At 42.4% G+C, this 12332-nt stretch overlaps 1 protein-coding gene across 1 annotated transcript in view; it reads left to right on the forward strand.

Annotated features, from left to right (window-relative positions):
* The window catches only part of RBFOX1 (RNA binding fox-1 homolog 1), a 250667-nt gene that overhangs the window by 89225 nt on the left and 149110 nt on the right, over window positions 1–12332 (forward strand). Inside the window, exon 6 of the mRNA XM_032230214.1 lies at window positions 8600–8653. Coding sequence (XP_032086105.1) covers window positions 8600–8653 — 54 coding nt within the window. The remainder of the gene's footprint in view (window positions 1–8599; window positions 8654–12332) is intronic.

The raw sequence follows: 12332 nt of genomic DNA on the forward strand, positions 1-12332 counted from the left end.
TATGTTTTAGCCTCCAGTCCCCTAATCATCTTTGTTGCTCTTCTCTGCACTCTTTCTAGAATCTGCACATCTTTTTTACATCGTGGTGATCAAAACTGGATGCAGGATTCCAAGTGTGGCCTTACCAAGGCATTATAAAGTGGTATTAACACTTCACATGATCTTGATTCTATTCCTCTGTTTATGCAGCCTAGAACTGTGTTGGCTTTTTTGGCAGCTGCTGCACATGGCTGGCTCATATTTAAATGGTTGTCCACTAGGACTCCCAAGATCCTTCTTACAGTTACTACTATTGAGCAAGGTACCACATATACTGCACCTGTACCTCTGTAACTTTGCCCCCAAACATCCCCACATTTACTATAAGTCCTGGAGCAAAGTTCTCACATGCACTTTCAACAGCCTCTGGCTGCAAGTTGTCCAGTAAGCAAGGTGAGCCAAACAGTAACCAGAGCAAGAAGTTCAGCGAAGAAGGTAAATTGACTAAGCCTCAGAAGACAGAGCACAGTAATTTCCAGGCATCAGCAAATGCACATAAGGCTCAACAGATTCAATGTTTGTTCCCGACAAATGCCCCTTTCACTGGCACCTCCTTACTTCTCTGTCTCCAGCTGTGCCTTGTGTAGGAGCGGCGGGACACACTCCTCCTTCATAGCTGGCTCAGTCTGCGTTGTTCTCGCCTTCTCTCTTCTCTGCATGCTCTAGGGGCATGGAGGGGTGGTCCTTGCTCTTCGTCTGAGCTCTGTCTCTGTCAGGCGTGCCTCATTCAACATCCAAGAAAGGGAACCCCCAACTCCATTTATTTAGAGAAAAGGTACTTTTACTGGATATGAAATAAAAACAGTGAAAGTGAAGCAAGATCTGAGGCCAAAGGTGCGAACTTGTACATATCAAACATTTACCCAAATCCCTCCGGCCCAACCTCCAACCCCCAAGAGTGTCATGTAGGGTGCATCTTCAGGTGGCCTCATCCAGCTGATATGCAGAGGTGGTTGGCCTTGACCAAACCCAAACACGAGCCTTCAGCATGTGCAGAAGATGGTGAGAATGAAACTCCCTCTTTCGAGATGTTTCCACCAGCACGCTTTCCCTCCCAAATAGCATGAGCCCCCTCCCTCCCCGTTACTATGGCAGCCAATAGCAAGCAAGGGATATAGAGGCTGACAGTCTCTCTTGGTGCTCCCTGTCTACAAGCCTTTCTAATCCTGAAAAGCCTTGCCAGGACTGGCTGTGCCCTTACCCGGTTTCCTCCAAGGCCAGCCGAGCCCCCCTCTCAAAATCTATTGGTTCTTGTTCCAGCTCAACTTCCCATGCAGATTCAGACTCTGATGGGAGCATGACACTTTCTCCCATGTTTTACACACATACCCATGGTGAAGTGAGTTGAAGTAAGCACCAGTGATAGCACTGTGATCAAGCAGGGAGATGAACCTTCTCTTCTGACACCTAGCCAAATATTCTAATTTCTGCCCTTGCTGTTGTCAGTTAAAGAATTATTAAAAAGTTATTGCAGACTGGATCCTTTGTTGTACTTTGTTACAGCAGCAGAAACTTTTCTGTCTCTATACTTTTCTTTTTCTTTTTTCTCCCGGGGTTTCAATTTCAGCTTTTGAACAATCCTTTTTGAAAGCTTTGGAAGGGAGCATATCACAACCTTCCATTTGGCCTGTTTCCAATATCCTGTAGCTTTTCAAAGAAGTATCTGATTTCCCTGACTTTTCTTCAAAAGAGAGAGGGGGGGGGGGAAGCTTGATAAAAAAACCAACTGAATGCAAAATATTTATTTTCATCCTCCTCACATTATGCAGCTCCTTCGTGAAATATTTTTCCTTCCATCATTGACAGTGGGGCAAAGATAAGTGGACAGCTTTATTTTTTAATGATCCTGTGATGGGTATCTCTATCCATCTTGGCAAAATTAAAAACAAAATATGAGCTAGGTTCAACATACTGTGATTACGCTAGTTACAGTATATCACGGAGAAAGTCTGCTTTGTAAAAATTTTCTGATTTTTCTTGGAGAAGACCTTGATTTAAATATAATTAATGGCAATAGTATTTTAGACTTATGTACTTCTTCATATGGGGATGCAGTGGCTAAGATGCTGAGCTTGTCGATCAGAAATGTTGGCAGTTCAGCAGTTCGAATCCCTAACGTCACGTAACAGAGTGAGCTCCCGTTACTTGTCCCAACAGTTCGAAAGCCTATCAAAAATGCAAGTGGAAAAATAGGAATCACCGTTGGTAGGAAGGTAACAGCGTTCCGTGCGCCTTTGGCATTGAATCATGCTGGCCACATGACCACAGAGATATCTTCGGACAGCACTGGCTCTTCAACTTTGAAAGAGAGATAAGCACCGTCCCCTAGAGTCGGGTACGAATAGCACATATGTGCGAGGGGAATCTTTACTTTTACCTTTACTGCTTCATAGCATTTTAGAATAGAATAGAATAGAATTCTCTATTGGCCAAGTGTAATTGGACATACAAGGAATTCTCAGTTTATATAAAGAAACAAGATACATTTGTCACGGATCGTAAGGTACAACACTTAATAATAGTCAAAGGGTACAAATAAGCAAACAGAAAACAATCGATATAAATCGTAAGGATACAAGCAACAAAGCAACAAAGTTTGCAGCCCTCTCTAAGCAGTTGACAGAGTCAGCCTCTGGCCCCCAACAATCTGGGTCCACATTTTACCCACCTCAGAAGGACAGAAGGCTGAGTCAATTTTGAGGCTGTCAGAATCGAACTGCTGGCAGTGGGCAGAATTAGCCTGCAATACTGCATTCTACTCACTGAGCCACCACAGCTCTTATTAATTAATCTAAACAATTGAAATGAAGACCAGTTCTTCATTCCCAAACTTTTGCCCCAGATGCCATTAAAGGTAAGTCCTTGACTTAGACCACAACTGAAGCCAAAATCTATAAGTGAATCACTGCAGTTAATAAGTTAATAACCTGGTTGTTAAGTGAATCAGGTTTCCCCATGGACTTTCCTCTTTAAAATGTCGCAAAGGGGGATCACATGACCTTGGGACACAGCAATGCTCATAAATTGTTGCCAAGTATCTGAATTTTCATTGTGTAATCATAGGGCAGTGTTAGCAAACCTTTTCGGCACCAAGTGCTGAAACGGGAGTGCCGGAAACCGGCAGAGCAGTTCCCTGGTGCGCATGCACTCAGCTCACCTAGTCTTATGATTTCTGGTGTGCATGCATGCATGCTGGCTAGATGGTCTTCTGGTTTCCGGCACTCCCGTGCATGTGAAGGCCAGCTGGTCAGTCTGCATGTATATGCCGGAACATGGAAGAGCAACAGGCGATCTGGGGAACCAGGAATGATTGCACAAAAGTTTCCCTAGCTATTATCTTTCTGATAAGGAGTGAAGGCCAAATTGAGACCTTGTTCTAACAGTGCACTGTGCTATCAGGAACAATATTTATACAGTGCATGGGGGGCGGGGGGAGGACACACCAAGAAGCAGCCAATCTTTCTGAAGGATTTCATGGCAGTGATTTGGAGCGTGCAGAAAGAGATTCAGGCAGTGGTGGGATTCAAATCATTTAACAACCGGTTCTCGGCCCTAATGATTTCTTCCAACCACCAGTTCTCCAAACTGCTCAGAAAGTTAACAACCGAAGTTCTCGCGAAGTGATGCGAACCGGCTGAATCCCACCACTGGATTCAAGGCAAGGAGAGATAGCTGGCAAGTCTCCAAAGGTTCAGAAAGATGGGAACTCAAAGAAAGGAAGAAGCAAAAAAGGCAGAGAAGGAAGACCTTTCTCCTTAATACTGAGGATTCTGCTTTGTCTTTGGAATAAGAGCTAGGAAAGAAGATCAAAAAGACCAGCCAAGCAGCTTCTAGGGATTAGCACCGCCAAAGAAGATTGTAGCACAATAACCGCAAGTTTCAGAATAACAGTTTTGAAAATGCCATAAAATACGAGCCGTATCTTGTTTTCATTGTCCAAGATAGCAACAACTCAAGTCATCCATAAAGGAGAGCCCGATTTTTTTTTAACCGAAAGGCAACTTCTCTACTCTTCTTCCTTTCAATACTTGCAGCTAAAACTGCCCTGTGAAGCTGAGTAGGGGAAAAAAATACCCCCCACACCACTCCCCCATATGCCCCAGCCCCACACATGTGCATGTAACCCACACATGCATCCCGCCCCCACACATGCACAGCAGAGACCCAAAGACCAGCTGGGCAGCGGGAGGGATGCAAGCATGCACAGCGGAGTTGAACTGGGGCAATGGCTCGCGTGCCCACAGAGAGGGTGCTGTATACCACCTCTGGCATGCATGCCCTAGGTTTGCCATCAGAGTCCTAAGTGGAGTCCTTAGGAAGCTGTTAATGTTGTTTTTCCCCATCTTCTTATTTTTAAAGATAAGGCAAGGGTAACTTAGATTTGGAAATGTATTAACTCAAAACTTAATTAAGGCTTTTGTCTATAATTTGCATGTATTGGGACACCTGACTTATTGTTTGCAAATCTATGTGACAGAAATACAAATAAAGGTCAAGTCGCTTCTCAGTCAAATTGATAACTTTTTGAAATTGTCCATGGAGTGACCTTGGCAACTATATTGTAGTGGTTTTCTTTCTTTTAGGATTTCCGCCCCCCCCCACTCCAAATTTACCCTACAGATCTGGTCTATTCCTGGTGGTCTCACTTCTATGCAGTAGGGAGATCTGATCCTGCTTAGCTTTTCAAGAGATCCAACTTTCCTAAGATAATAGACTTTGTTTTATTTTTTCCCTTCTAATGTGCTTTCTTTCTTTCTTTTTTTAAAATGATGAGTTGTGATAGGGAATTTGGAGAATTGTAGATTTCAAACGATAATGAAGTTTTTGCTTTGCCTTCTGGATGGAAATGAAAAATTTGATAAAGTTCATATTCAAAAGAGAAGTTCAATTAATTTCTCTCCTCCCTCTAATGTAATACCTGTTTTGTTTCAAACCTTCATCAATAAACTTGGTTACTGAAAGCCTTTTCCTCATTTAAGTGACTGTGACAGGAAAGTTAAGAAAAGTACATACCGACAAAAATAAAAATGGCTTAAAGCTCATATGAAATTAAAAATGCTAAAAGGCCGGTTATATTTATGTATATGTAAATTATATATACATACGCAATGGCAGGGTTCTAACGGATGCCCTAATTAAATCATGAGCCTCGAGCCAAACTTCAAAAGAAATCCAGTTATTTATTAGGAGCTTCATGTTTACACATTCCCAAGTGAAGCCAGCTCTGACCCCACGTAATTTACACCCCAATCACGACCCTGTTTCCCCCTCCCTCTAGGGTGTGTCATAAATCACATTCCCAAAAGAGCAGTTTTGTGGGTTGTAGAGATCATGCCCCTCCACCGCTGTGGGTAACCCTTGGAGAAAGCCTTGAGAGAGATAAGCCTGGAATGTACTTCTGTTTATGGCTGCTATGCTACTTCGTTGGTTTCCCAAGCCCCTTACTTATGGCAACTCGAGAGCAGGCTAGGGGTACCTTGTGGGTTGACACACAATCTATATACATATACAATATAGAAGAGAATATACATATAGAATAAGAAGAAATCTTATATACATATACAATATAGAAGAGAATATACATATAGAATAAGAAGAAAGCTGGTTGGTTAATAACCACAATAAAGTTAAGTAAGCATACACACTAAATTACATTTCTTCCTCATCCAGGCACCAAGTCTGTCTATCTGCATAAGAGACAGGTTGTTTTTCCCCTTTCCTGTCTGTTCTAAAAGTTTCTACCTGAGGTATGTGTTGTGACAGCAAGACAAATTCCGAGAACTACACCCACAGTGGTGAATTTACCTCCTCTAATGGTGAAGACTTGGCTCCTTGGCAGTTCCTCACTCGTACATGTCAAACTTCTCCTCACACTTGATTAACCCACACAGTTATGGGCCAGCAAATACTTCATTGACAAGACAAAGTAAAGTTTAATTGCTGTTATTTTCATGATAAATGGAGTCCTTGCAGAGTGAGCTTCCCCAAGTTAGATGATGCAGCCATCAAATTGGGTAGGAGATGAAATATGAGAGCAGGTTTCAGCTGAGATCATCGATCTGCATCTGCCCCATCTCCCCCTCTCTTCCCGAAGACAAATTGAGGCACCATTAGTATAACTTAAAATGTCTGAGGTTATCTTTTAGCCTCTTTGACAGAGACGTCTGACAGATGTGAAAAACCAGCCAAAATGGCTTATCGGTGCAGAAGTAAAATAAAATAAAAAAAGTATTCTAGAAAATTACACTTCAAGTAATTAAAGGCTTTTGATGCTTGAGGACTTGGCTTAGATCAGCTTGGAAGATTTGGGAGGAAGAAAATAAATCTTGCATGCCATCTTCCTTTTCTTTTTTTTCTCCCTTCCTAGGCTGCAATAAGGTTTTCTCTCAGGATTATTTAATTTAGTTGTGTGGTTATTGCACAATTGGAAAAAATGGAATGGCATGAGTAGAATGGAGACACCAAATTGTACACTTTTGTAAAACTCAGCAGCATTTTTTATGTTAGGAAACACACACAAAATGGTTGTGTAGCTTAGTCTGTAATAAACCCAGCTTCAGAATAAGTTTAACTTAGTTTACAAACAATGGCCTCCACCATCAAATGGAATAAAAATGATGATGCTTGTCTTACTAACTTTACATGGTAGGCATTGTGCATAATTAGTTATTATGGTCTGTGCTAATAGTAATTGTGACCCTTACCACTGAAAGGTTGACTTCTCCATTTCAATGTGACTACGGCTTAATCACAGCCTATCACCCCTGTCACTGTATTTTTATTCTTTTATTCTTGTTCTCATTTTTGTTTGAGAAATTCTAATAAATAAAATAAATAAATAAATTTCTTAAAAACAAAACAAAATATTCTATTTGTTTATTTATTAAAAGAAATCTCAATTGCAGATGGCGAATGGGTGTATTTTTTGGCAACAAAATGGAAGTGGTTCACTATTACCTTACTCTTTCTCTTGCCCCCTCTCTCCCCCTTCCCCCTCTCTTTCATTCGCTTTCTTTCCCTCTCCCTCCCTCTTTCTCTCCCTCTCTCTTACACCTCCTCTCTCCCCCCTCCTATTCTCCCACCTTCTCTCTTTCTTTCACACTTTCTCCCTCCCCCCCCTCTCTCTCACACACAGTCTGGTTTCTGGTCCTATCAGTCATTCATCCAAGTATTTATCTGCTCCAACCCATCTTAGTTTTATTTTAATTTATTTGTAGAACAAAATTAAGTTCATACTGTGTTCTAAATGACTGCAAGAAGAGAATAGGTAGATAAACTTTGTAAATAGGAATTCTGCTGTTATCTTCCATTAAAAACTTGGGGAAACTTCCTGACTTTTCGTCTGAAACTTAACAAAAGAAAATAAATGAACTTATTTTATGAAAAAAAAAATGTTTCAGAAGTCGGAGCTAGGCGTGGTTCATTTATAAATGAACTTACATATTGTTGGGGAAGCCAAGCCATTATGCTAAGCTGTGAAATGATTTATTAGGGCAAGCGTTTTATATAAGTATACCACTGGAGTTTTCTTAATCCAGGTTTAGGATTTAGTGTGTTGTGAAAGTAAAGTCCTTTTAAGCCCATCCAAATTGAAACCAGGAAGAAGATTGTCTCTGTTCATCAAATGAAAAGAAAGTTATTTCTTCTTTTTTGCAGAGTTATACAGGCTTGCATTAAGTGGATAAATAAAATCTCCTTTTCATGAAATGGGCTGAAATTATATCCCAGTATTGAAGAAAGAGTCAATTGATACAAAGTGGGTTTTTTTAAAATAAAAGACGCATATATTCCCCCTTTATTTAATGTCACTTCCACTTAAAGTGTGTGTGTGTGTGTGTGTCTGTATGTGTGTGTGTATGTCTGTGTGTATGTGTGTGTGTGTGTGTGTGTAGTGCAGGGGTGGGTTCCTGCCAGTTCTAACCTCTTCTATAAAAGAGGTTCCACAAATCTATAGAGCTGTTTAGAACCATTTCCAGCTCCCTCCTCCCACCCTTCTGCACATCATCAAGATGAAGAGTGAGAGGAGGAATTCTGGGAGTTGAAGTCCACAAGTCTTAAACTGTTAAGTTTGAACACCCCTGGGGTTTTTTTTCCTAAAGGGTTAGGGGTGAAAGGGTCTGGTAACTTAACAGCTTTAAGACTTGCACACTTCAATGCCAGAGTTTCTGAGCCAACATTTTGGTTGCTAAGTAAGAGTGTTGTTAAAGTGAGTTTTGCCACATTTTACAAGTTGGCCTCGCCCACCCAGTCACATGGCCGGCAAGCCACTCCCACCTGGTCACATGGCTGGCAAGCCACTCATACAAAGCAGGCCACACCTACAGAAGAGGTTCTAAAAATTTTGAAACCCACCACTGGTGTGAGAACTACAAAAGCTAAAAATGTATGTCAATACAGAGGGCTGTAAAATTATATATATTGTTATGTTTGTCTTTTTTTCTGTAATTGTTGGGGTTTTTTTCTGTTTCTAAAGGTTAAAATGTTTAATAAAAACTATTTAAAAAGAACATCATGCCATAACTTCAAATTTACCAAATTTGGTTTCTTATCTTCACTACAGGTTGGAAATTAAATCCAGTTGTTGGTGCAGTCTATAGTCCAGAATTCTATGCAGGTAAGCACATGTGCTGTGAAATCTTGGTGATGACAGGTAACAGGATTATCCAAATGATGTGATTGGTTGCTGTTGGCCTGCTTCCTTGATGGATGTATTAGAAGCCTTACTTTTGAATGTAATTCAATTATGCAATATGTATTAAGAGAGAAAAATACAATTTCCTACGCTTTGCTCACTTTTTATTCTCTTTTGTTCAAATCATTGACTTAATGGCAACATGCCAAATGATGTGTTATTAGAGAGAAAAGTTTGCCATCCCAAAAGGCATTGGTGTAACTTTCTTATTTTCTACTACCTAAAGTCTGCTACTGCTTTACACAAAGCCTCAGATCTCTATTACGGTAGAGCTGTTGAGTCCTTCAAAGGACTTTTGTATCAATATTTTGCCAAAGTCAGAACCAAAGTCAGAAACTTTTCAGCCTAACCCCTGATAGAAAACAATGTCTCTGAAGAAGACATCACCTTAAAACAGGATTATATTGTCCTGGTTGTTGTAGGAGATGACCAGGTTGAGCCCGAGGGAGGGGTCAAATGCATCATAAGTCGTGAATCCCGGCATAATCGCAAGAGAACCGAGCCCAGCCCATCTTGAATATCTCTCTTATCTCCCGCTCATTTCCCTGAATGGCCAGTTGGTCAGATTCTTGCAGAGAGTTTAAAACTGCAATACATCTTTATACCCATTTGAAGTCCCTGAATCTCCAGATTTAACTCGGTGCTTGACAGTTGCCAATTTAAGCTCTTTATCCAGGGGTGGGCTGCTGGGGGTTCATAGGTGTTTGGGAGAACCTCTAGCTAAGATTCTGTGCAGTTTGGAGAACCCCCAAATCCCATTCCTGGCTGGCCCAACCAACCCCACCCTTCCCAGGAGTCCCCACGCAGCCTGTTTTGGATGCAGGTAAATGAAGGGTGCTCATGGAGGCTTGGGGAGGGCGAAAAATGGGCCTACCGGATATTCGAGAAGGCTGGAAATGGGCCCGTTTCCAGAGGGCCTCTTGAGCCTGAGGAGGCAATTTTCATCCTCTCAGGGGCTCGTGAAAAGCCTCCGGAGCCATGTCCATGCCCCACCAGCAACCAGGCAGAGGACCCCTTGCTAACATTTTTGAATCCCACTTCTGTGTGAATCCCTGTGCACTGGCAAGAGAACTGAGTCCAGCCCATCTTGAATGCCTCTCTTATCTCCCGCTCATTTCCCTGAATGGCCAGTTAGTCAGATTCTTGCAGAGAGTTTAAATTTGCAATAAATATTTATACTCATTTGAATTGCCTGAATCTCCAGATTTACCCTGGTGCTTGACAGTTGCCAATTTAAGGTCTCTATCTCCCTCCCTCCATCTTTTCCTAAATGTATTGCTCTTTGCATAGAGACCTTACTCTAATACAGGGATTACACAGTTTTCTTAATGCTAGTATTAACATTATGGATGTGTTTTACTATTTGGGTTTTTATCAACAGGTTCTTCAGAATACATATGGGCAACATGCATTTCTATTGAAAAGTGTTATGTGCTTTGTGGGTATGCGTGATAGCATGGTTTTCCAGTTAGAGGGTTTGGCAACGTACTTTCAAACAGATGTGGGGTTAGGCTGTTGGTATCTTCTTAAATAGATTTATTTCTAGGTGTTCTGGCCTGCTTTCCTGAGAAAGCATAAATCAAAATCTTAGTCCCCAAACCCTCTGTTATTTAGACATCTGTGAATTATGGTCATTCACATCCCATAATGATTCACAAACAGCCTGTGAAGAATCCGACAGATGTCTGCTTGAGTTGACACAGTCTTTCAGAGTAATGTTGATAAGCACCCATCTTTATTTCCCTTGAAATTCTGCCAGCGACCCAATTGCCAATTAGTTTTGCAAGGCCAAATGGAGCAGAGAGTCAAACAGGACTCTTCAGACCTTGAACCGACTAGATGAACTAATTTCGTATTTTTTTTTTCGTATTTATTTAGCATTTATAGGCCGCCCTTTTCCCTGAGGGGACTCAGGGCGGCTTACAATAGTAAGGGAAAGGGGGTGAAAGACAAATTACAGAGAAAAAAAATGTGAGATAACTAAAAAGTACTAAAACACAACATTCACTCAGCATTCGGGAGGGGCAATAAAATTTATCCCCAGGCCTGACGGGCTAGCCAGATCTTGAGTGCTGTACGGAAGGCCTGGACTGTGGTCAGGGTACGAATCTCCACGGGGAGATTGTTCCATAGCGTCGGAGCAGCAACTGAGAAGGCTCTCCTCCGGGTGGTCGCCAGTCGGCACTGACTGGCGGATGGAATACGGAGGAGGCCCGCTCTATGCGATCTGATGGGACGCAGGGAGGTTATTGGCAGAAGGCGGTCTCTCAGATAGTCAGATCCACTACCATGGAGCGCTTTATGGGTGGTAAGTAAGACCTTGAATTGCACCCGGAGATCCACAGGCAGCCAGCGCAGCTCGCGGAGGATAGGTGTTATGTGGGCGAACCGAGGTGCGCCCACGATCACTCGCGCGGCCGCGTTCTGTACTAGCTGAAGTCTCCGGGTGCTCTTCAAGGGCAGCCCCATGTAGAGCACATTGCAGTATTCCAGCTTAGAGATCACAAGGGCTCGAGTGACTGTCGTGAGAGCCTCCCGATTCAGGTAGGGCCGCAACTGGCGCACCAGGCGAACCTGGGCAAATGCCCCCCTGGTCACAGCTGATAGATGGTGATCAAAACTCAGCTGTGGATCCAGGAGGACTCCCAAGTTGCGGACCCTATCTGAGGGGTATAATATATATTATATATAATATATTATAATATATAATTGCTTCCTGCAAAGGCTCACGTCCCTTTGCTCCTCTTTTATGTCTTATGGGAGGGGCCAATCATCTCCAAGCCTTACTCCCGAGTCACCCTTTTTGTCTTAACTGTTCTTGCCTTCTCACACCTCTGCACATGCGCACATGGGAACAGGCTCTCACTGTTCTTCTGCCTCACTGGTGTCAGGCTCAGGAGGGAGCACATAACTACTAGATGGCCCTGGCCCCCTCTCTGCCTCCGACACATAGCCCTTGTCTGAGTCTTCCCCAGACTCCAAGACTGTCCCATGTTCCTCCCCAACCTCCTCACTGTCCAACTTTGCTGCCAGCTCCACAACCCTAGGGTTCAGTAGCCAAGCTACTGAACTGGATGAGCTAGGAGCAGATACCTTATATCTGCTCCAAAGGACCTTTTCAAATCTAGATTTGAAACTGAATCCTAGTTTTATATGCAAGCAAGCCAAGTGTGTCAACAGCATGAACATTCACTCTTGCACATGCAACATAGATATTTGTAGGAAGCAATCTTTAGCCTCTACAATTTCCTATCCCAATCTTAACCATAGCCAATGAAGTGTAGCATACAGAGGTTGTTAAACAACTGAAATGAAATCCCCACTTTAGGCATTGTCTGAAATATTTTTCACTGATGAGGCCAAGCAGCTGGGCGATGTTATCTCAGGCAGTAAATAGGATGAAAACTAGATAAATGAGTTTTCGATAGTGACTTCCTGCCCCTAGCAATGCCCACTGATGCTAATGCATTCGGAAGGCTGGGCTTGGTTTATCCCAATTGTTCCAGAAATACTTAGGAATATCATAATTAGAAGGCCAAAATATCTACCAGTGCCAGAAAATGTTTTCTCGGGGAGGAATTAAGAAGCCACTCAAGTATTT

Source organism: Thamnophis elegans, chromosome 14 (assembly GCF_009769535.1).
Source record: "Thamnophis elegans isolate rThaEle1 chromosome 14, rThaEle1.pri, whole genome shotgun sequence".
Lineage (NCBI taxonomy): Eukaryota > Metazoa > Chordata > Lepidosauria > Squamata > Colubridae > Thamnophis > Thamnophis elegans.